The sequence below is a fragment of the Pezoporus flaviventris genome, unplaced genomic scaffold (assembly GCF_033815535.1).
Source record: "Pezoporus flaviventris isolate CSIRO_AGI_PZ_B2104156 unplaced genomic scaffold, CSIRO_AGI_Pfla_v1 ptg000007l, whole genome shotgun sequence".
NCBI classification, from domain to species: Eukaryota; Metazoa; Chordata; class Aves; order Psittaciformes; family Psittacidae; genus Pezoporus; species Pezoporus flaviventris.
Genome location: NW_026892555.1, coordinates 11,377,261 through 11,402,487, shown reverse-complemented (window position 1 = coordinate 11,402,487; position 25,227 = coordinate 11,377,261). Strand labels below are relative to the sequence as shown.

Genomic DNA, 25,227 nt, shown 5'->3' with positions numbered 1-25,227 from the left:
AAGAGCGTCACAGTTACAGCATCTGCACTTCTGCTCACATACACTGAATACACAGGTTCCTTTCCCCCTCCTCCAGGACTGCTGCTCATGCTGCAGGCACCACTCTAATGAGCAAAACACAAAAATCCAGCACGATGATAAAGAACCAAAAAGAAGAAAAAAATTAACGTGAGTAATCAAAGCAAAATGTGGCCCCAGCTCAGAGTAAAACACAAAGAGCAAGGCACACCCAGGGGCAAATCCCAGAGCAGCCGCTTGGCTGCCAGCTTGGATTGCAGAGCCCTTCAGGGCTGAGGGTTTCAGCCATGGTTGCCTCAGAGGACCCCGAGTGGTCTGCAAAGGCTCTGTGTTGCAATGCAGAGAATGCCTTTGGTAAATCACTGATAGGAGAGCAGTGATTATGGAGCACCACACAGGGGGCCTAGCAGCTGACTGCATGGTTTCAGTCCTAAATCACAGGCGTTAATATTGCCTCTCTTCTTCCTTCCTCTTTGCCTGGCTCTCCCCTTCCCCTGCCTCTCCTCAAACATTTACAAGGCTCCTCATGTATTAGTTACAGAAATAAAAAAATGCAACTTTAGGAAATTCCTGTGCCTTGTCAGCACCGGAGATTTGCTCAGTTTCTCCCCTAAGACACGAGTCATCAGTGTAGCTGCCAGAATACAGATTCCCACTGTACTTAAGCAAAGCCGTTTGCCTGAGTTTGCACGGCATGATTTGCCGTGGTGCCGTTAGCCTTGGCTTCATGCAGGAGAAAACATCTCTGGAAGAGGCAGCTTTGAGGGGGCTCAGGAATGCACAAGCCCTACCTACGAGAGCCTGCGCTGCTGCAGCTGCTCTGTGTAGGCAGCTTTGGGGATAAAAAGCAGCCGTGATGAATCTCTTCCTAAAGGCAGCCAAGGTCTTACTCCACCAGCAGCGTAAACCACGGGCTTGGCACATGAACATCAGACCAATAAAGCAAATGGGCTCCAGCACAGTGTGGTCACCAAGCAGGTTCCTGCACATCAGCAAACCTATTGCAGCTGTTCACACAGTGCTGAGGTGCTGTGACCCAGCTTCAACCTCAGTGAGCAGGAACAGGCTGCATCTTGTAGTCAGGGTGAGCCCAGGGAAAGCCTGGGCAGTGAAGACAACTCTAGCGATAGGCAGGAATCTGTCACACTGCCCTATTGCCTAGGCCTTTTGGCCAGGGAAAGAAAATGCAGCATGGCAGACAGAGCTTGTCTAGATCCCATCATCCCCTCCTCTCCCTGCTTCCCACTCCACTCTGAGGCAAAATTAATTCAGAAGAATTCTCCCCCGGTGCTTCTTTAGTTACTGATGTTATTATTCATATTGTGATAGCCTCCATGGGTTCTCGCCACAGCCAGGCCACTCTTGTGCCAGGAGAACGCACACCACAAAGGTTTTAGAGACCATCAAGCACACACAGCAGAAACAAGAAACCTCAGTCTGCACTAGGGCCCTATCGTGGTAGGCACTACCCACACGCATCGGCTAAGGAATAATGCAGCTCTCACATGGTTTATAGCTTCATTAAAATGTGCTGGAAAGGAGCTGCCTTTGGAAGACAGCAAAAGAGAGACTAGCTCCCTGCTCAAAGCAAGAGTTGCCTGCAGCGAAGGGGCAGTAGGGCCCACAGGCAGCATTCCTCAAAGGATGGGTGGCTCCTGAATCATTAAGCGGATTCTTGCAGACAGTGTGAAATATTCGTACCTTGAGGGAAGATTAGTTTTTGACAGTCATAACACAGGCTCTTCTCTAAACATGTCCACGGAAAGAGAAGAGCAGCAGCTCTTTATTTGCTGACATTGTCTTGCTGTGTCCTTGTCTCTTGCCTTTTATTTAGATTGCAAGTTCTTTACAGCAGAGACCATCTTTCATCCTCTTTGCACGGTGTCACACATAAGGGGATATTGCCCATGACTAATGCGGGAGGGTAGTACAAATAACATTTCATGGCTAGTGGCATAGAGAGGTTATCACTGCTACTAACTGCAAACAAAACTGCAGTTCAAGCCCTCAGGAGCTCACATGAGCTCCTGCGTATCTTACTATGATGGTTTGAAGTGCAACTGCAGAGCTCAAGAGCAATCCTTAAGCAGTTAAGTGCTCCCACTGGGGGCAGCAAGACTGACCCCCCTGAGCCAAAGCTCCCAGAAGCTACTGACCCACATTTCAGAAGAATACTTGTCTCAAGCTCAGTACATCTTTAAAGAAGCACTGGCGGGATCAGATGAACTTCCATCCATCTCAAGCTAGCTGAGAAACTAATGCGACTGAGAAGAAGCTACATCCAGATCTGCCCTTGAGGAAAGCGGAACCAGGTCTGAGCTAAGGGAAATACAGGAATTAAAATGACTCCTTACCCCTGAAGAGGAAAAGTGCTCCAGCATCCTTACACACTATGGAAGAGACTACATCGAAACCAGGGCAGTATTAACAGACAGCACAGAGGCCAGTGGCTGAGCAGAAAGGCACCAGGCAAGACCCAACAAAAATGAGTGAGGATGGGCCATGCATCGTGGCAGTCAAAGAGTAAGAACTGTCTGTTGTTACCAGAAGCCAGAAGCTTTTTAGAGGTCCTTAGGACAATCAGAACACACTCCCACAAAAGGCGGTTCATTGCCTGCTCAGCCTTTCAAACCCCTGGCAAGCAATATTAATTAGGCCATAATCCTTCCCTCCCTAGGCCTCACAAAACCCAATAAAGTCATTATTGCCAAAAGGGTGCACTAGGCACAGATGTGTTCAGCTATTAATGGGGTTTGCAACTATTTTCTGTCTGATAAGATAAATGATGAACACAATGAGCACGCCCTTGGGTTTGACCAGAATGCTGCTGAGAAGAGGAAAAAAGCTTTGTGTAAAGGCAGGAGGAAGATCAGGTACCAGGGAGAACCCTAAAGCAGTGATCCTCCCCTGCAACCCTGCATAATTCCAGCCCTGACATGGATCATGGACCTGAACTCCTTCACTCAGCCATGTAGTACAAGCACCGAGGCTATATCTTGATGATGGTTGCTACAAGCTGGATGCGGAAATCATGGCAAAGGGCTGTATACCTCATGTACTGCTCTAACTGGGAAAACACTCCAACAGACTCGCTATGGGGTGCAGTGAAGTTCATATGCTTCCCTCAGTGCCCCTATTCTCAGTTTTATCTGTTCTCCTGAAAACTCATTAACTTCCCCTGGCCACAGTCATGCTTGTTGCTTAATTGTTACCCGTGATGAAACCAAGCCGTGAAGACTACAGCAGATTTATTACCTCTCTTGGTTAAAACCTCACTACTGTGGCTTTCAGGACTAACACAGGTGCTAACTCCTTTAGGACACCAGCCCTGGCTGCTGTAGACCTCTATGGTAATAACATCTGTTAAACTGAGCTGACCTCCTGTAACACCGCTCTCTTGCAGGAGCACAAAGAAACAAAACTAAAGAATCAGAAACAAATATGCTATGTTGAAGGAGTTGACCTTGGGACTGCCCTGGACTGCCCCTCACAACTCATGGGCTTTGCCAGTCCCGCTCTCCTTTTCCATATGGAGAAGCTGCCTCCACAAGGGAACCAACCAAACTGTTTGTTGATTCTCCAGGGCCTCGTTTCCCATGCAGCTCTTGCACGGCTGGAAAGGACCGGTGGAAACTGCTAATAAATTTAGCTTCTAGGGCTTCATATTTGCCTTGTACAAGCATCAGTGCCCGCAGAAAGCATGAGGGAAAGCGCCTCTCAATGCACTTGCACAAATGCAAACAAACACAGAAATCAAGAGCGGACTTTGCCCACAATTGCTCCCGTCCCCAAATCATTGCAAGTGAAATGGATTTAGAGCAAAGAACACTGTAAAATGTACGTCAGTGATGCAGTTTTTAACTCTGTGGTGGCACTAAGGAAAACTATGAGCGACCTCCATCACACATCGTGGGTGCTGGGGGTGATGCTTGTACAGAAGCCCTTGCAGCAGGACTTCACCTGAGGCTCTGGCTGGCTGCTGGAAAGGACTGAGAGCGGCTACAATTGCACTATTATTTGTACTGTCTCCTTCGGTTCATAACATGTCATTATGAGAGGCTGTTCTGTAGGCTCTCTTCCATGGGAGTCCCTTAAGACAGGCTGCACTGCAATTACGTTTTTTCCTATTTGGCTTTCATTTAGGAAAACTGAAAATCACTGAGAACTGCTGCCAGCACTGACCTTTATTTTCACCCAAAGACACAAATCAACTAGGTGTGACACACGCTTTCATGCCCCTTTTCCCTCTTGTCTTTCTTCTACCAAATAAAGTTAATGAACATCAGCTCAGTGCTGAGCCTGTAAAGAAACACACATGGGAGATGAATTAGCCACAATGCTCATAGTTCAACATGATAGTGGTAGAAACATATAAATATATTCAAAGGTTTTCTTTTACAGCATTTGAAGTGCAAGTCATTGAACAACCAAAAATGTCAGAAACCACCACCGACAGGCTAAAGACCACCACCAACAGTATTCCAAAGCAATGACAAGTCTACAGGGAGCAACTGAACATCATTCGAGGAGAGGTTTTGGTGTAAAAGGAAAAATAAGGCAGTGCACAAAGTAACTTGGTATTTTAAATTCTTAAATATAGTAGTTGACAATATTGTAATGAAAACAAATGGAAGAGGGAAGGGGCTAGGAAGAGGAGGCTGGGAGAGGGGAAACAACCCACAAGGCCAGCTGGTCCCTTGTGAAAATATCGACTGAATTGCAGCATTTTGGAATCACTGCTAACACTGTAAACAAAAAAAGGTAACTCCTTAAAAAAGGTGACTCTGTGCATAATCCAGGGCTTTCCATAACTCCCTCATTAGCTGACGGATTCTTGAATAAGCATTCCTTCTCTCCCTCCCCCTTTTTTCACTGAACCAAGTAAAACTATTTGGCCAGCCACCAAGCTGTACAGAGGACTGGCGCTCATCCCCAGGCCTGTACGTAGGTCACTACTTCAGCCAGGGATGTGATTTTTGGGACTGAAGTATGCTACAGCACAGGAGTGATTTTATCGCAATAAACACCTTGTTTTCAGGCGGGGATAGGTCTGGAGGCACAATGCCTGAGGGGAAGACTGTGTTGCAGCACAACAGTTGAAGCAGTCGGTGTGATGGGTCCCACTGATTCAAGACAGCAGGGAGCTTGTGTGAGCGACAGCAAGTCGGGCTTGCCAGAGGGACACAGAGCTCACCAGAAAGTGCTCATCTTGGCTGAAATGGAGAGCTGGTTCCCACTCGCCCCTACCCTTCCCACCCCGAGTACTTTAAATGCAGTAATAAAGAGCATCTGCCTTCATGGGAATAACCACGTGAGCGTCCTTGGCCTGCTGACGCGGCAGAACAGTGCAGCAACAAGCAGCTGTACTGACACGCACGTGAAGCTGACCTCACGCTGGCTGCACAGCCAAAAGCCAGTTCTCCAAATTCAACGCATCTGAGGAAACGGTGAGATTCAGTTTTGTGTAACGGGGACAAAAAAAGGCATTTGAGAAGACGTGGTTTGTGCCAGTTTCATACAGACACGTTGCTGGTTTCCACACCACCTCTTAAACCCACACGCGCTCAGTAAGGAGACATTTATTCTATTACTTCTGTTTTCAGATTTTTGGTACAAAGTTTATTTTCAGCAGTTCCCACATGATCCTTTTCTTCTCCCAGCGTCTTCCAGGATTTTCCTCTCTCTGATTTATTCTCTTTATCTGTTGAAGCAAAAGCAGTAATTGCTACAGAAAGCAATAATGGAAATACTACAAATATCTTACAGCAGCATCCATCATCTCTTTGCCTCAAAAAACTAACAAAAATAAATCCAAAGGCAAGATCCGTAGTGCCACCAAGGCTTACGGGGGTAACATCCAGAAGTATGCTGTGTTCCCATACAGGAGTTGTACAAGTCCAGCACAACTTCCCAAGTTTGTGCAGAGCCTGATAAATAAGACACAGAAAATATCAGTTACGTTATATACTGTTTCTAAGAACTTTTACTCTGTAAAATGTTTGGTCACTCAAAGCTATAAGCTTAATCACATATCAAAGAACACAGGCAGTAAAGCCCATCTTACTAGAACATATAGTATTAGGCCAAACAAAATATAAGAGGACAAAATCTAGTGGTCACTGAAGCCTCTTCAAAAAAGGTCTAAACCAGACTGTTTCCATCGTGTATCAGAATAAAAACGTACTGTATTAAAATCTGATTTTTTGTGTGTTTTTTACAAGCTGTCTTTTAATCAGTCTTCTATTTACAGTGCAGAACTTCTGCCAACTGCAGTAGTTTAACTTTGGCACAACACTAAGTTCCAATCCTTTTGAGTATTCAAGTCCTGTGTGTGTCCAAAAATGTTCTTGGTTTCACGAAAGATTAGGCCCATTCACAGTTAACCAGTTCTCTTGAACTCTTTCAAGAATTGCTTCCCCTTCACCACGCTGGGCAGCTACAAAGGAAAGACACTGTAAGCTATTGCATCATTCAAAAGAAACTCTTCATTCTCAACACTGACAGTATTGTTGCTTCCTTTAACATCACAGACACCAGACAGATCACACAGACGGCTACACTCCGGACACCTTCTAAAAGCCTTGCTGGTCGTTAGTGAATCGTCTTCCTCATACTTCGAATACGTAACAATGCATTGACTTGATTTCATTTCACATGTCAAACAGGACATTTAAATATATTGCAATATACTATAGAAAGTTGCAAAGCGCCATCATTTCTGTAAACGAGACCGACACCTGTAACTCTCCTGTGCACATGAAGAGCAGTACCCAGTGCTACGTTTTCTATACAATATAAAGCCTTCCCGGGTAGGGCGACTCATTTTAGTGCATTTCTGTACAGACTGTAAGCACACATGCAGAGACCCAACTATGCAAAACTGGGAACACTTCTGTGAGCTGGAACTGGAGGTGGGGGGAACATTTCAAAATCATAATGGAGCTCTTGTAGTTGATCATTTCGTATCACAGATGAAGAATCTCCCATCATTCCAGCAGATTCCTTAGGGAAAGTTTTGTGATAGGTATCTAGTACTGTATAAGCATAAGAAAATATTTTCATCAACTGTGACACAAGTATTATGTGTCTTAACACATTCCAAGTTATGCAGAGTCCAATGTTTATATAGTAACCTTATCTCTATAATACTTGAGAAACCCCAAATCATTTTTATGCCAAGTATTATAACCAAGGACCAGTTACTTTATCCACCACCTTAGTGCTACCTGCTCTAGAAAAAAAGAAAAAAACAAAGGCAAATAAAGCAAACCAAAAGGCCTCACACTTCCCAATGAGCGCCAAGTTGGAAGCAGAGGTAAGTACCATTGCAAACCACACCACCAAAGTCAGTGCTGCGATCCAGCCAGGTGAAGATCCATCTCACCCAGTTTCAGATGTCTGTAGTGTCACTGCCCTCAAGCTACATGTCACACGCACTCAGTGGGGCTGAGGGTGCAGACACGTGGGGTGGGCAGCCCTGCATTCGCTGGGTATGCTGACAAGGGGTGTCTTGCTCAAATGCAGACATCAATATGTGATCAGACAAATCCTACCTTAACTCTGGAGAAGTGCTACAGGATCCTCAGTTACCACTCTACATCTTACAGTGTTGTCTAAGTGGGTTTTGCAATGACTGGAAAAGTGCAGATGCTCTTCACTACAGAAGGAGAAAACCCCCCCGAGCGCTCCAACCATTAACCCTGAAAACACTGGTTATAACCCACCTGTGCTTTGGAACATCCCTTCTTTAAATGTGAGAAAGCTGCACAGAAATCTGAGCTCTGGAGTGGGTGTAAGAAGCTGCTGAGGGGATTTTTCACTTTCTGTTACAACCTTCATTTTAAAATCTTTTCCTATGTAATTTTAACACATCAGCAAACCTCAAGTAGCTTGAGTGATAAGCTTGTGTTAAGCTCCCTGGTAAATCTACTTATCCTAGGATATCACAAGCTTGATACAGGTGTAGCCCAGCACTGTTCAGTGCAGGGAACCAAGCCCTCTATTAGCCCTTCTCACCTTTAATTTACACACTTATCCCAAGTATTATGGCCAACTCTCAACAGTTTTACTGCTTTCTGATCATCGACACTATCTTTCCATTACTACTGAACACAGGCAAAATTATTTTCCAAGAAAAATAAATTAAATCAAAGAAAGTAGCTATATTTCATTGCACTCCACTTCTGTGCATTCAGGTTAGGGCAGTGATATTTAATATTACAGAAGCTTAAACATTATCTTCTCTCCTTGGGAGATATGAATATAGACAGATACGGGACTCCGGTGGAGGACGCAAATCAACACTATCCTATTTACAGAAGCAAATACTGACATCCAGCCTGAATACACAGTACTCCATTAAGTGCAAAGGGAAAATGCTCCCCACCTTTAAGTATAGCTTGGTTACTCAGCAGCCAGAGACAAGATGTCAGAGTTAACTGCTGTGTTCTCGTTTCAGAAGGAAACGGAGGAGGAAGAGGAGAGTGAATGCATCTTTGGGCTTTTTGGCCTATGGGGGCTGCGTAAGGCCATGAATCACTTTGTCTGGGCTCCAGAAATGCTTTCTCTGCTCTGCAGAGGACAAGGGAATGCATTCGCCTGCCTCACGAGTTCCTTGGTGAGCAGGAAGAAAATGGGCTTTTGCCCAAAGTCAGCAATCATATGCAGGCACTGCATGAGTTTCCTTCCCAATAATCAAAGTTACAGCCAGATCCCACATCGCATATAATGTCATGAAAAAGCAGGTTTGAAAATGGTCCTGGGCGAGGTTAAAAAAGGGAATGGCCTCATTTACTAGAGTGTATTAGAGATAATCCACTAAATTCTAATCATGAGGTGTTAGGTATCTTTCCTCTGCATTCAAAACAAAGCAGAGATTTCCGTGTGCTCAAAATGAGTGAGTGCAATACTTTACTTGTTCTGTCAGGAGAGCAAGAGAAAAACTTGCTTTGCTTATCAGCTTCTAGGTAAGTAAATTCTGCAGGGCAAGTAAAAGTCAGAGCCTTCAAGTTTGGCATTTTCCCTTCTTTCCTCTTCTTATAAGCCAGTACTCTGTTAGTTCATTCAAACCTCTAGGGAGGGATAGGTCTGACCTTCTTTCTACAACAAACACTAACCTTGGAGTCATTCAGAGGTTGATACTGGGAAGAGAGCACTATTTAAGATGGAACCCTGCTCTTTCATTGTGCTCAGAAGCAAGAGCAAAACATGCCCTGAAGCAGCACAATACACTGAAGGTGGGATGCCTCACCTCGTTTAACACTGCTTGCCTCCTTTTAGTCCTCCCTCTCCATTCTGGCAAAGGATCACCTTTATTCTCCCTTTAGCTGAATTCCAGAGACATCAGTTAACTAGCATCATCAGATCAGGTACTTCTGGCAGAAACAGCAGATGAAGAGGAAAGGTCTACCTTAGCTCTAAAGGAAGTGCTGCTCACAACTGAGTTCTGAAACTGCTCCTAAGGAAGACTGAGAAGCCAGCTGCCTAGAGGTGAGATCTGAACAAGATCGGAGTTTCTTTATATCAGTGTCAATGACAGTCACTGAAACCTGGCTCATAACCAGCCCAAACCCAAGAGGTGAAGCTGCACAGAAATAGAGAAGCCATAGCACAGGCTCATCGATACACAGTTCTTCACCCCACAGGGAAATCAACAAAACCCTGCATGGACACCCACCCCAGGGTAGATGGACTTTCTTGACCCTTACGTCCCCACTGTCAACACAGCTCAGTCCAAGTGACTTCCAAGCATCTTGCTTGGAAGTGTGTGTAAGCTACAAGAGGGAGCCATGCTGCAGAGGTGCACTGCCAGTGAGCACTGAGATGCTCACATTCATCACCCACTGAGACACTTGCTGATGTGCTTAAGTTGAGGAAGTTTCCTGTGTGTAACTGGGAGGATGAGAAGGTGCCTTATCCTGCACCCAGGTGATTTCTGTTTCTCTTGGGTGACTACTCAGTGTGTCTTGAGTACCTAGGTAAGGAGCACAGCAGCCTAAGGTTGGCTACACCACTGCTACCAGAAGCTTTGAGTTCCCACCACGCACAACTACAAGTCCCAGATAAAATACACCAGCATGCTGAGTTTTCCAATACTTCTCCTGTCAGTCCTCATACGAGAGGCCTCCAGAAGGAATTTCACTCCCTCCCAGTATGCAGTGCAAATACACACATGCTGTAAACAAAATAAACTGGTAATCAATAGACTCTGTTTGCTCAAACAGAAATAACAGACAAAAAGTGGAAGCAAGGACAGGCGGCCTGGGAAGAGTACAGGGATGTTGTCTGGGAAGCTAGGGACCAGGTTAGGAAAGCTAAGGCCCAGTTGAATTAAACTTGGCTAGGGATGTTAAGGATAACAGGAAGGGATTCTACAGGTACATAGCAAATAAAAAACAGACTAGGGAGAACATAGTCCCCCTCAGGAAGCTCTGAGGGGGCTACACAGGATTTGGAGAAGGCTGAGGTTCTTAATGATTTCTTTGCCTTGGTCTTTACTGGCAAATGCTCTGACCACACCACCCAAGTCTTGGAAGGGACTGTGAGAATGAAGACCTTGGGCCCACTGTAGGAGAGGAACTGGTTCGAGACCATCTTAAAAATCTGAACGTGCACAAGTCCATGGGTCCTGATGAGATCCATCCGCAGGTCCTGAAGGAGCCAGCAAATGAAGTTGCTAACCCACTGGCCATCATATTTGAGAAATCCTGGCAGTCAGGCGAAGCTCCCGACACCTGGAAAAAGGGAAATATAACCCCCATTTTCAAGAAGGGGAAAATGGATGACCCGGGGAATTACAGACCAGTCAGTCTCACCTCTGTGCCTGGCAAAATCTTGGAGCAGGTTCTCCTGGAAGGCATGCTGAGGCACATGAAAAACAACAAGGTGCTTGGTGACAGCCAGCATGGCTTCACTAAGGGGAAATCCTGCCTGACCAATTTGGTGGCCTTCTATGATGGGGCTACAGAACTGATGGACAGGGGTAGAGCAGTTGATGGCATCTACCTGGACTTGTGCAAAGCGTTCGACACTGTCACACACGACATCCTTGTCTCTAAATTGGAGAGACATCAATTTGATGGATGGACCACTCGGTGGATAAAGAACTGGCTGGATGGCCACACACACAAAGTTGTGGTCAATGGCTCAATGTCTGGCTGGAGACCAGTAACGAGTGGTGTCCCTCAGGGATCGGTGTTGGGACCGGTCTTGTTCAACATCTTTGTCACTGACATGGACAGTGGGATTGAGTGCGCCCTCAGCAAGTTTGCCGATGACACCAAGCTGTGTGGTTCGGTTGATACCCTGGAGGGAAGGAATGCCATCCAGAGGGACCTTGACACGCTTGTGAGGTGGGCTGATGCCAACCTCATGGAGTTTAACCATGCCAAGTGCAAGGTCCTACACCTGGGTTGGAGCAATCCCAGGCACAGCTACAGGTTGGGCAGAGAAGAGATTCAGAGCAGCCCTGCAGAGAAGGACTTGGGGGTGTTGGTTGATGAGAAAATGAACATGAGCCGGCTGCAGTGTGTGCTCACAGCCCAGAAAGCCAACCACATCCTGGGCTGCATCAAAAGGAGCGTGACCAGCAGGTCAAAGGAGGTGATCCTGCCCCTCTACTCTGCTCTTGTGAGACCTCACTTGGAGTATTGTGTGCAGTTCTGGTGTCCTCAACATAAAAAAGACATGGAACTGTTGGAACAAGTCCAGAGAAGGCCATGAGGATGATCAGGGGACTGGAGCACCTCCTGTATGAAGACAGGCTGAGGAAGTTGGGGCTGTTCAGCCTGGAGAAGAGAAGGCTGTGTGGAGACCTCATAGCAGCCTTCCAGTATCTGAAGGGGGCCTATAGGGATGCTGGGGAGGGACTCTTCATTAGGGACTGTAGTGATAGGACAAGGGGTAATGGGTTAAAACTTAAAACAGGGGAATTTTAGACTGGATATAAGGAGGAAGTGCTTTCCTGTTAGGGTGGTGAGGCACTGGAATAGGTTCCCCAGGGAAGCTGTGAATGCTCCATCCCTGGCAGTGTTCAAGGCCAGGTTGGACAGAGCCTTGGGTGACATGGTTTAGTGTGAGGTGTCCCTGCCCATGGCAGGGGGGTTGGAACTTGGTGATCTTAAGGTCCTTTCCAACCCTAACTATTCTATGATTCTATGATTATGAGCAATAACAAATACATGCCAAGTACTGCCTTCAGGGTGAGCCCACCCAGATTTTTCTCATCCTTGGCACAACTGAAAGGCTTAATATGTGCATGTAGCCCAAAGGAAACGTGGGTAACTCTGCATCTCCCATTAGCCAACCCACAGCACATGGTTACATTTCAATTTTACTTTGTGCAAAGAAACAATGTTCCTCAGTGGGCTGTAAATACCATTAGAACCAGTGGAATACATGGAACTGTAATACTTACAACTGAGAATCTGGCCCGGTATACATCAGCCACCATCTCTGACTGTTCCACTGACAGAATATGTCCAATCCAACTATATTTAGTCTGATAAACAATGTATTTCCTCTTCCTGTGTTTTCCAGACCAGATGTGCTAAGGCCTGCCATTGTAGCTGAGTGTTATTTAACAGAACACTGCCAAGATGGAAGATTTCCCAGTTTGATCGTATAATTAAGTTGGATCCTTATCTTTTCCCATCTTGTAAAGAAGGTCAGATTTAATGTAACCTAAATGCAGTTCTCTGCTAACAAAAAAATGAGCTCTTAATTTAGACAGGTTGCTTGGGTGAGGGTTTTCTGTTTGTTTTTTTATGAAGAATATTAATTCTGGGTCAGTCTTATGCATTCAGGCAACTGCAGGCTTTGCTCGCTAGAGGCATATTCCCAAGGATTTTAAGGATTTGCTCTAATATTTTTGGAAACTTAAAAAGAGCATCTCCTTCCCTACTAGCTTTGCCCTTTCCAACTCAGCAAGCACCGTATTCCCAGTGGAGAATCTTTCTTCTATCTGCTGGCATCTACAACAGCCTCATCCATACCATTACCAGCCAAACAAGAATACCTCCCAGCCACATGTAACAGCCAAAGCTGAAAAGGCCAGATCCTGATCTCTCCACCACCACCTCACGTCCAGAGCCATAAACACTCCAGTGAAATAAGCTGACAACACAGTTTTGCTTTCCCCCCCCCCCCCCCCAAGTTAATCTGAGGGCTTCTGAGCTATCTCTCCCTAGCACCATGGCTCCTTTGTGCCTCAACAATTTCAGTCATGGAAGCCAGGGATTAGTTTCACATAAAATTCACCTCTCACACCAACAGCCGTGGCCCTTTTCTTTCCAGCACTCTCTAAAGCTCACCCTGGTAAAATGGATTTCATATAGAACATCCTCCTGCAACTCTAGCAACCTGTTCAATCTGGGAGCAGAAAGGCAGCTAAAGCAACCACAAAGGAAGGCGAATCCAGGAGGTTAACAGTATTCTTTGTTGGACGTTATTCCCTTTGTTGCTTTGACCTGGGTTTCACCCACATTCACGTAGGAAAACAAGATCTAACACGGACTCCTCTGCTTCAGAAAATCATGACTAAAATGACTTTCTTGGTCCTTTGACCGTTACCCCAGGAAGAAAGAAGGAATAATCCTGGAATCGGTTCCTGGAGATGTGGAATCACTGGGACACATTTTCCCGATGCTAACCTCTCATAGGTCATCACATGCAGAAGCCTACAGAGAAGATGCTGACAGGTTTGCAAAAGGACATTGCAAGCATCCTTTCCATTAGTGCAGTGTAAGAGCAGACAATGCTGGTGACAACAGCACCAATTCATCATCTTTTGACATCTAAATAGAAAGCAACTTACCCCTAAAAAATGCAGACTGACAGTAGCAAGAACACAACCTACTCTTCCTCAATGCACCAGTTCTATGGAATGCCATCTATCTGCCTAAACTAACTTCTGTGAATTTGGCCTGGTTTTCAGTTGCTAATTCAAAATCTACGACAACTTCAACGTCTTGAGACAAAATGGCCTTTCTCCCCCTGTTTTAAAGACGCTTATTCAAGATGTGGATGTTCCACATCAGATTAAACTACTTCTGCAGTTCAGTTCAGGCAGATCAAACCTCCCGTAGAAGTTAAGTGCGTTCACCCAGCAGCCCTAAGAACAACCAGCATAGCGGCGAGCTCAATCCATCAGGATGAATTTAAGTTAAACTTGCACACACGTCATTCAGCTGGGCTATCGCTGCGGAACAATTAAACACTGGTGTGTTTATCATTCCTAAGCATCTAAAAGCCATATAACTTCATTTTGTCTGAGAATTAAACATCATGTCATGGCCACAACTTACATGAAAACCTTTCTTAAGAGCACTCAAAGACACTCTGCATCTCTGTATCTGTGTATTCTTACAACCCCCATAAGCAACTCTGAATGCCTTTTAGGCACTTTCCACCTCACATTTACCTTCAAATTCGTGTAAGATTTCAAGAATTACTTTTTTTTTAGCTAGAAATACACATACTTTTCTTACCATTTCCAACAAATGAAAGAATGCACAAGCTAAAAATGAATGGTACTATCAACTGCATCAAGTCTGTCAGGCATTTAAATTAAACTGGTGTAGGATACACTGATTAAATGTAACAAAAAGCATCTTCTAGCATTAGACTCATTCAGTTAGCTCATAATTATCAACAAGTAACATTTCAGCACAAGTTCTGTAAACCCAAAACACTCTGAAGATACACAAAAGGTGCCAAGATCACCTCATTTTCTTAAACCAAGCCATCCTCACCCCTAGGTTCATTGATTCCTTTGTCACACTTTTCCCCTTCTCTTTTGTTTTGAACTCTTTCCTTAAGAAATAAACCCAGGCCTTGAAACCTTTCAGGTGAAGCGATGTTTGCAAAAAGCCATCTTAGGTTTTTGTATGTTCCTCCTTCGTGAGCAATGTTCTACAGCAACAAAAAAAATGAGTCTGTGGTGGTTTTGGAATTAAACAACATAAGGCAATTAAATACTGAGAAGCAGTCAGGTGAATGATGAACATGAACCTTCCCATCAGTAATGTGGAAGAGGAGGAGCTGAACTGGATCCGATTTGTAATCCCATGTCCTAGGCTAGGCCTGAGGATGTCCACCTCTTGTAGTAAGGAAGCAAATAGTTGTTGCCTGCTTGCAGGTTGCATCTTGCAGGTTGCATCTTGCTCAGGTTCTTTTAGGTGGAAGAAAGATGCTAAGCAGGTGCTTGCTAAACTGAAGGCCATGAAGAAATCATCTGGCTCTTCACCATAACATCAAACCCATTAATAGGTTTTTGGCCCCAAATCCCAAACTGCACATCAATCTGACTTTGAAAGTTTACGCTTAACATGTCGGGGGGGCTCCCAAGTATCACTATCATCGGTTTCTTCCTCATCTTCCTGCTCTTCCAACATTTCATCTTCCTCCTCATTCTCATCAAACAGCTCTATTCCAAGTTCTAATCTTCTCTGCCTTTCTGCAAACCACTCTCTGACCTGCTCATATCCCATGTGAGATTTGGCTACCAGTTCATCAAGGTCTTGCTCATTAAGGAATTTGTGCTTCATGTAGTAGTCCTTCAGGATTGCTGTTCCAGTTTTGAACTTTATGACAGACACACCTCTGTCCCAGCAATTTAACCTCTTGCTTCCCCGAGGCCTCCCCCGAGGCCTGCCTCTCCCCCTCCCTTTTGGTCTTCCTCTCCCTCTCTTCCTTGCAAAGCCTTGGCCATTCAGACTGTTTGCATTGGCGCTCTGGTAATAATAATACCATTTCAATCCACCATTTTTCCAGGCGTAGCGAGTGTCTCCAAACCAGCTCACAATTTCTGATCTTGGGAGTCCAGTTTCTTCTGCCAGCTTGTTGTATTCCTGTGGAGATGGCCACTGAGTGCGGACAAAGGAACTTTTGAGCATGTGCAATTGCTCTGGTGATTTTTTGCCTATTTTGCTTGAAGTGGAACACCCTGATTTCGCTCCTGCTGGTCCATCTCCCACAGATGTTTCTCCAGCCTCTTCTTTTGAGCTGCCAGCATTGCTCTCATTCAAGTCAGCTCCTTCTTCCTTCAAGACCTTTGATTTCCTTTTCTCTATAAACCAGGCATCAATCTCTCGCCTGGTGAGTTTGGTTTGGGCTCTTAACCTATTCATCTCCTCCTCGGTAAGGATGGGGTTATTAAGAAAACTTGCTTGGAGGACTTGCAGCTGCTCAGCAGTCTTCTCTTTGAATTTCTGTGGGGTGAAATCAGGGAAAGCACTCCAGGATGACTTGTTTTGTGAAGTGGCTCCCGTTGGGGACTCGTTCATTTCATCGCTCGAATCAATAACAATGGTGGCACATGAATCACTGTTGAGATGAATCCCATGATTATTCTTGGAATTTCTCTGATTGTAGCGTGTATCACTGAACCACTTTTTGATCTCTCCTTTAGTCAGGCCCGTTATTTTCATAAGCCGAACGATTTCTGAATCTTGAGGAAACTGATTTTTAAGGTAGCTGACTTTCAGTTCTGCCAGCTGCTCCTTAGTTTTCTTTGCTCGGATGCCAAAGGAGTCAGGATTCATCAGGGCAGATTCATTTTTGATAGGCTGAGGGGCTGGAACAGCAGCTACTTGTTTGGTTTCCGCAATAGGCTGAGCAGTGTGAATCTGACTCTTCTGTAACTGTGTTTGATTTGGGACTCCCGCTACAGTCAAAGCTATTGGGGCTGTTACTGGTAACGTGTTTGCACCTGCAACTTGAGTGAGAACTAGTCCTGGCTGACCAACTATTTGGCATGTCTGTAAAATTGAAGGTAAACCATTGCTAGCAGCGGAAATGTGTGCTGGAATAACAGTAATTGTCTGTGGCACAGTATGCACTGTGCCATTAAATTGTTTCCTCCTTGCTTCCTCCACTTCCTCTGGCGTCCAGCTCACACCATGCTTCAGACGCTGGGCAGAAAACCATATTTTAATCTGTTCCTCTGTGTACTTAGCTTGAGTGGAAAGAACAGTGATTTCCGACATGGTTGGATATGGGAATTTGTTGTAGGTGTTAAGCAAAAGAGGATTGTTATCCAAAGCAGTATTATAGGCTGGAATGCTATTTACAGGTATTAGGACTTTTGGAATCAGGTTTGAGTTCTGTGGAGCTGTGACAGCTGTTATGACCTGTGCCACCCCAGGCTGAAGCACTGGTGCTGGAGTCACCACTGCACTGGCCACATCTGCTGCACTGCCAACAACCGAATGGCTCGCTTTTGACTCAGAAACTGCCGGCGGTGGGTTTTCTACTACTTCTTCAGAGTTTGGCTCATTTTCAGTTCCCTTTTCTTCACCAGGAATGTCATCAGCTACATTGTGGAAAACAGCAATACGTTTAGTCTCTGTTTTGTTTTTCATCATTTTCATAATAGGAGTTTTGCTAATTGAGATCCCCGATGAGGGGACCTCAGCAGAGTCAGCCTGTTCCGCGTTTTCTTCCCTAACAAAACTCCCATCGAAAGTGAGATCATTTACTGTTTGTTCAAAGATTGTCTGATTATTACGTTTCACCATGGTCAATTTAAAATTCTCCTCTCCAGGGTGGTACTTTAAATTATGTTCCGAGAGAGCGTCGTATCTTTTGGTAAGGAAATTGCATTCTACACAAACGTAGGATGAATTTAATACTACGTTGGGATGTTCTGAATCCACATGAAAAGTAAACATATTGAGATCTGGAGTCTGAAAAGTACAGTATTTACACTCATAACCACCTTCGACTTTACTTGTATTTTTCTGATTGTCTGAATCCACACACTCATGGGCATCCTCATCACTCGTTACGCTCTCTGCTGTCGGGTTATCTGCTGGCGTGAGCACAGGTGGTCCTTCCTCCAAGTCCGATACCATTTCTAGATCCGGATCCTGCTCGTTGGCTAAGACCATGCATGGTGTTGTTGATTTCCTTTTACTTGCCATGCCTGTTATGTGAAAATGATGCTGACTGGTCAGATACGGACTTAGCTTCAAGCTCTTCCTGATTAATAATAATGGCTTTCGGTACTTCAAGTCAGTTCTTGTAAAGTCTCAACATTTATCCCATTAGCAGCTTTCCTTTTGTAGTGCAATCAGATTAAAAATTGATAGTTGAGGATGAGATGTTGAGACACACTGTTTTAAAGTCCACATCCACCACCTGCAGCAAAGAAGAGACAGTGGAATTAGTTCAATTTAAAAAGTAGCTTCTATTCTGCTACATCTTACGGCTTAAGAGAATTCAGTCCTTTGGGTTCAGCCTGCCACTGTTCATCCCCTGAAACCCAGCAGACCCATTCCAAGAAGATATACTCAAAGCTAAATTAAGAAAGGCAAAATCCAATCCACTTATCACAGCCTGAAACTCGTTTTAATTCACGTCAATGCAGTGAAAGGCAGAAAATGCAGAATGGTGTAAACCAGGTGATTTTCTGACCATTTCCCTTTCTTCAGAAGCCCTTTTTTTTGGCACAGTGCTGAGGTCAGTTGTCCTGTGTGATTTCTCCAGTCTCAGCTGCAAACTGCTTTGCCTAAGTTACGACAACTTCTCTCCACTGCTTTGTGAGCTCAAGTCCTTCCTATAACAAACTCAACCCCAGTATGACACCTCCGCTACTAAGTCTGTCATGTCTTCCATGCCAGAGGCTGGGAAGGGTCCTAGGAAAGGCAGGTTTAGAGTCTTCTTCTATTGCCTTATACACACAAGGATGATCATATGCAGGGCCTCCCGAGTCTGGAAACAGGCAAAACAATGCCTTTTTAAGGCACTCTGACAGACAGAGGATGACTATCCTTTCTTCCTAGCTCCCCAAATGTCATTCTCCAATTGAAGACCAATCCCAAGCCAATCAAATCTGATTACTAGCACATAGCAATTAACTAAAATCTGTTTTCATGCTTCTATGCATTAACAAGGACATGACTGATTGTGTGAACTCTGCCAGAGAGAAAAAGCATTAAAGAGGGCTATAACAAGCAGGAGCCACACAAATTTATGTAAATAATTTTAGGAAAACTGAAGTACCTCCAAACAGAGCTGAGGCCTGCGGAAATTCAGAGAATAAATGTAATCTCAAATAGCATGGACTGGAGTGAATTTTATCCCACAGGGACCACAACTCGTCTGCTGGAATTGATGCATAAAATTCTGCAGAGGGTTATAAACTCTAATCATCTTCCTCTCAGAATAAAATCAGACACTGATTTCTCATACCAGAAATCCCATTGGTACATGAATTTTTAGACAGTGGAACATCAGCAACTTGCCAAAGTGAGGGCACTCTCAAGTACAAGGGGAACACTCAGCAACTGATTCAGAAGGTTTAGAAAGGGAACAGCATGTAAAAGGTTAAAAACAGAAGACAAGCTTTGTTTACGACGAAGTCTTAAAGGAAAAAGAACAGTGTAAAAGGAAGAAAGGCAGTTAGGAGGAATGGGAAGAAGGGGGAGAAAACCAACTTACTTTTCACTGTACAGCCTTCTCTGAGTATGGGATAGGAAGAAAAATAAGTAATTCTTAGCTACACATTTTTTCCTCAGGCAAAAGACAGAAGTGCTCCTTTACAGCTGTCACCCAGTGCTGCTCCATAAGCTGTTTTGGAAACACTGTGCCTCACCTCACTTTGTTGTAAGAATCCTCCCCAAATGTTCTCAACAGCCACCCTCTGCACTACTACTGTGCCTACATCCAAAGTACACAGCCTGACAGGACAGGCTTCTTATGCCAAGGATACGGTTACATGGCATTGAGGACACTGACAATGCTCAATAAATCTTGGGCAATCATCATTCCAGGATGACAATTATTTAATAGCACCGACATTGAAAGATACCCTTTTTGCACAAGTTAATGCTGGCAGTCTGTAAAACCATGCAGAAGATATTTAACACATACACAAACTATGTATTGCAGGCCATCTCATTTACCTTTGCAGTGAGAGAACCATGAAGCAAAGCTAAACGGATCCATCTGTCTCAGCATCCTGAGGGATGAGAGGTAGGGCATTATTAACTGTGCTGCTTCTCCGTGGGGCTGGAGGGCTCTTGACAAAAGACGGCCATCTGCCAAGACTCAACGTTGGGCAATGCTCCTGGGGCAGAGCTGGGTGGTATTACCTAATCCTCTGGATCTTGAGTAAAATCTCAGAAATGCCAGAAATGCCCATTTTCAAAAGCTACTTAACAGCGAGTTTTGCTGACTGAAGTTGCAGTGTGAGAAGTGACTGTGGTACTCGGCAGTGCCTCAGCCCTAGCACAGCATGTAGTAGGATCTATACGCAGGGCAGTCTGTGTGAGCTTAGGGGCTTGCTGAGGTTCCCAGTCTGGGATGGCAGAGAGCAGAAGTGAAAGCAACGTTTGACCTGACCTGCAGTGCTGAAGCATGCTTGAGATACGGAATAAAATGGGAAACGAGTCCAACAAATCAGTGTTTTTCTCCAGTCCCTTCATCTACCCAATAGCGTTCACTCTGCCTGCAAGCCTACAGTTCCACATGCCGTTGCATCACCTGCAGCCTTCTAGTTCAATCTCTGTATCACATTTCTGTTTGCTGTGGCTCAGTTTCACTCATGGCGAACCATCCTGTTCTTCCACTGTTCACCTACACAGCAACATGTTTCTTTGGTGCAAGCAGCTCTCAGAAAAAGAAAGCTGCATCTATGGTCTTTAAACTATACTCAGTAGTAGTTGAGACCCCACCTAGAGTACTGCATCCAGCTCTGGGGCCCTCAGTCCACGAAAGGCATGGACCTGTTGGAGAGGGTCCAGAGAAGGGCCACAAAAATGATCAGTGGGATGGAACACCTCTCCTATGAGGAGCTGGGGTTGGTCAGCCTGGAGAAGGTAAGGCTCCGAGGAGACCTTACTGAGGCCTTTCAGTTCTTAAAACAGGCCTATAAGAAAGACAGAGAGAGACTTTTTAGCAAGGTCTGTTGCAACAGGATGAGGGGTGATGGTCTGAAACTAAAGAGGGGAGATTCAGGCTGGACGTGAGGAAGAAATTATTGTGAGGGTGGTAAAACACTGGCACAGGTTGTCCAGAGAGGTGGTGGATGCACCATCCCTGGAGGCATTCAAGGCCAGGCTGGACGTGGTTTTGAGCAACCTGATCTAGCTGAAGATTTCCCTGCTCATTGCAGGAGGGTTGGAACTAGATGATCCTAAGTTCCTTTCCAACCCAAACCATTCTATGAGTCTATGATTTCAAACCCCTGTTTAATTCAAGCCTATGAAGGAGCTATGACAGCATTCATTAAAATCCCAACAAAGCAGGATGCTTACAACCCTTCCCAGCCTTCTTTCTTCTGCAGACTTTACAGAAAGCTCCATTCCCTTCTCCTTGGTGTTAATGGGTTCATTCAATCTGTAGCACCCTCCCTGACACATTCTCTCAGTTTAGCAGGGCATTATGAAAAGTACTCACACTTGAGTAATTTATCAAACCAAGTATGCATCATCAAGTATGCACTTCAGTTCCTCTACATCACTTCTCCAGCACTTACAGGAATGACCATGTGAGACCTTGCTGTGTATCTTGACTTTAGTGAGGTTTGCAACATCCTGCTCCAGCAGGCCAATTACTCCAGCAGAAGTGGAATCAGACTGGCTTCACATAGTCTGGTTTTGACAAATCCACCCATTCCAGAACCTTGTTACAATTCTCTAGGCTCTACAGACTGCTTTTTTAGCAGATTTTTCCAGTATGGTTCTGGGAATGAAGATCCCATTAACCAGCCTGTGATTCCCTCCCAGTTCAGTTTTTCTCCTCTGCTCATGCCTCTCCTCATTTAACCAGACTCTGTTTGCCTGTATCAAGTCTGCTGAGACCTCCCTGCATCCACCATGAATTCCTGAAGATCATCACTAATGGTTCAGAGATTGCTTTGGCTTGTCCCTTACATACTTTAGGGTCAAATGCATGACTTAATATTGTTTAAGATTTTCTATTTTTAGCAGGACTGCATTTTTATCCCTCCCTGCTAATACTGACATTATAGTGTGCAATTTGGTTTGTAATTAAATACGCCAAGTGTTTGCTTTATGTCAAAAGCAGCGTTTTTCAATGAAAGAATCTGAAGAGAACCTTTCAGTTAGCTGCACTCTTAATCCCTCAAGACATTCATCCCTGTGATCCCCTTCGGTCATTTTACCTCAGATTTTCTTACAATTGACATCCCCAGAAAAAACAGCCCAGGAAACAGGCATTTTCCCAGAAACATAAAAAGGTACGTGCAGGTATATTTGGGGAGGTCCAGGACCTTATATTATATCTCTGAGCAGGCAACTGCACAGAACAATGCTCTCCAGAAACAGACCATAAACATTAAATATTCCCAGCTAATTAATAATTACATTAAGACAGATTTATTTCAGAGTGGAATTCAACACTTAAAATTGTTTCTATGGCAGATCTGGATAAAGACTTACAGAAATATGTTCTAAATACAGGCAGAAACCTTCTATTCCTTTGATTATAGTTTGGAAAGAGACAAATGGATTTACAGCAGAAGGCACACCTAAAAGAACCTGTTTGCAACCATTTTTTTACCCACCTCTTCCTTCCGTCCCCAAACAGGAGTAGGTGATGCAGCAAGAAAATAAATGAGTTTACAGGAAGAGCTCGCTGTGTGTTCAGGTTGCATGGTTTATGAGAAGGCATTTCTCCCTGCTCGCTGCATGACACTTCCATCCAGCGTGCAGGAAAAGTGTGCCAACAAAACATCCAAACCCAGGTAATGTGATTGTAAGAATATGCACAAACAGGGTGGCTCAGGAGAATAGGAAACAATAGAAATTGCTTCTCATGTTTAAAATCACCCAGATTACAAATTGCCTGTGATCACTCTCAACACAGAAAATGCTGTTTTGTCTTCTCCTTATAGCATCTGATTAATCCATGACAATATGCAATTGTTGATCTTTTGTTTAGCCTCATTCTATTACCATTTATTCAGAGTAGATGTATCCATGTCAAAACCCATTCTGCACAGAGCCCAGTACAGGCTAATCTGCTCTGACCTGTGCTGCCTCTCAGCAAGAAGGGTGAAGGACTTGTTTTATAGTGCCATTTTCTTCAGTTGTTCATTATCTGCAAAGTTCAAGGGGCACTACTGCTTACTGACTCGAAAATAAACCCAAATCTCTATCTAAACCTTGCAATATTCACCTTTGAGTCTCATTTTAAAATGAGGCCTAATTCAGCACAAGAGTAAAACGTGTCGGACTGATTTCAGCAGGACTCCACGTGCGCTACGGGAACACTTCGGGTCCTTGCTGCACTACAATTTGTGACGAGGGAGGCAGCTCCCAAAGGCTGCTGTGCTGCCTGCCCCCACACAGCTTCAGGCTGTATGCAAGCCAGACCTGTTCTGGAGCACTGGAAAGCAGACACGAAGCCGAGCAGAGGCTGAAAGGAGCCTGCTGCAGGACATGGGACCAGACTTCCTCAGTTACCTCCTCTCCCCACTGATTTTAATGGGTAACCTCCAAAGTAAACTTCAGAATTTCAGACCAGAAGTGACCACTAAATGCCCTAGATTATCTTTCTCCATAACAAGACATTCCCCAGGTAACTCTGCAATGAGCACAGTAACTTGTGCCATTGCTTCTGACATCCAAAGCCATAACCAGCTTTTATGTCTGATCATACAGAAGCTACTGATCACAATTTACAAGTACTTAATAATCACAGTTCACTGATGAGAAAGTACCTTTAACATATACGGTGCATGTCTCTGCTTTTAAGTCACACCAGCATGTATTTTCTACATGATCTGGTCACCTTGCAGCTAAACCTCACATAGACAGGTCTTTTACTACTGAAATGTTCAGTTCAAATTGTGAGCTCTCAGTACTCTTAACATCAGATATCTCTGCGTGATTGTTCTTGAAAGTGAGCACCAGGCTTCTGTAAATGCTTATCATACTCAATAAAATGACAGCAGAGGCAGGAATGCTTTTTTAGCATAGTTACAGCTCTGTTTGTTTTGCTTGCTGTGCTGTTACATAGGAAAAGGAAAGGAGGAAGAAATCAGTTATTGACACGAAAAGATTTTAAAATGTCTTTTGGGTTGAGTAAACATTTAATTTAACCCCTAAAATGTTTTATATTGGCTTAAAAAAAAAAAAACAATAGGACAGTAAAAACATTATTAATTTTAAAAATTGTTGAGCAAAAAAGTTTCTCCTTATACCATCAAAGCAAAAGGTTTGATTCTTCTGGGACTTCTTTCTTTAAAATTAAATAATCTGGCACAGACATAATTTCACAAAATGCTCCTTTTGACTCGAATCTGCCTCTTTTTGTTTTTTCCCAGACAAGAAATTTCTGGAGACCTCCCTTTTCCCAGGCCCTAGCCTAGTGCTGCAAGCACAAGACCTTCCTTTCACTTCCCAGAGCTCGTGTCCCCAGACACCTTTCCGCTTCTACAGACACCAAAGCAGCAGTCCTACAGATGGTCTCCCTTGCTAGATAGCCCGACTCATCCTCTAATCATCCCTCGTGCTATACAGGAACCCCCGCGCTTCTGAAGGTGACACAGCTCAGCACAGATTGTCTCCCTCTCCTTTCCCCCTCCTCCACTGATTGCAACTCACTGTACGTGCCCTTGTCACATTGGAAACCAGATTTCAGATCGGCTGCTATCTGCTTTAGTATTTGCCTGTCACTGCAGCAAAATGACACCTTCTCAACAGCAATGAACAATATTGGGAGTGCTCTACCCTTGAGCAAGTGGGACCGGGTCTCAGGGGTTACCCAGTGGCATATACAGGAGCACAAGAAGCAGCAGCAGCTTAAGGACTACACTGATGCATGCCAATACAGTAACCTAGACAGATGGAGGAAGAGAATCCATTGAATACAGGTGGTTTAGAACAGCCTGCAGGTGTGCATGACAGGCATAAAAGAATGATCAAGAGCAGGTAACAAAACATTCTGCAAACTCTACCTTGGATACAGAAAGGTAGTGACTCATAATTCTGCCTTTTATTTTTTAAACAGTGGAATGCATTTCTCAGACCACAGGGCTAGAGCCTTGCCAAGTTTCAAGTTCCTATGTCAAATCCCTGAGGAACAGAGCTGTTCAGAAAGAGAGATAATACGGCTTTCACATTGAGATTGCCTCCCTTCCTCTCCTTTCTTCCCTTCTCACTCTTGTCAATTTTGCTCTTGAACCAGCTGAATGTTCCCCAAAACTCAATGAACAGAGAACAAAAGCAGCCTCCAGATAGA

At 44.5% G+C, this 25,227-nt stretch overlaps 1 protein-coding gene across 7 annotated transcripts in view; it reads right to left on the bottom strand.

Annotated features, from left to right (window-relative positions):
- Window positions 1-5,582: 5,582 nt before the first annotated feature.
- ZHX1 (zinc fingers and homeoboxes 1) overlaps window positions 5,583-25,227 on the bottom strand; it is a 31,088-nt gene continuing 11,443 nt past the window's right edge. For 4 of the 7 annotated variants that reach the window (XM_061447777.1, XM_061447778.1, XM_061447776.1 and 1 more), the window contains 2 exons: window positions 14,769-18,156; window positions 5,583-6,454 (listed from right to left, as the gene is read on the bottom strand). In XM_061447777.1, coding sequence (XP_061303761.1) covers window positions 15,315-17,939 — 2,625 coding nt within the window. In that variant the 5' untranslated portion in view covers window positions 17,940-18,156 and the 3' untranslated portion in view covers window positions 5,583-6,454; window positions 14,769-15,314. Of the gene's footprint in view, window positions 6,455-14,739; window positions 18,157-25,227 lie in introns of all 7 variants that reach the window. The other 3 variants (XM_061447781.1, XM_061447783.1, XM_061447782.1) reach the window with 3 other exon arrangements.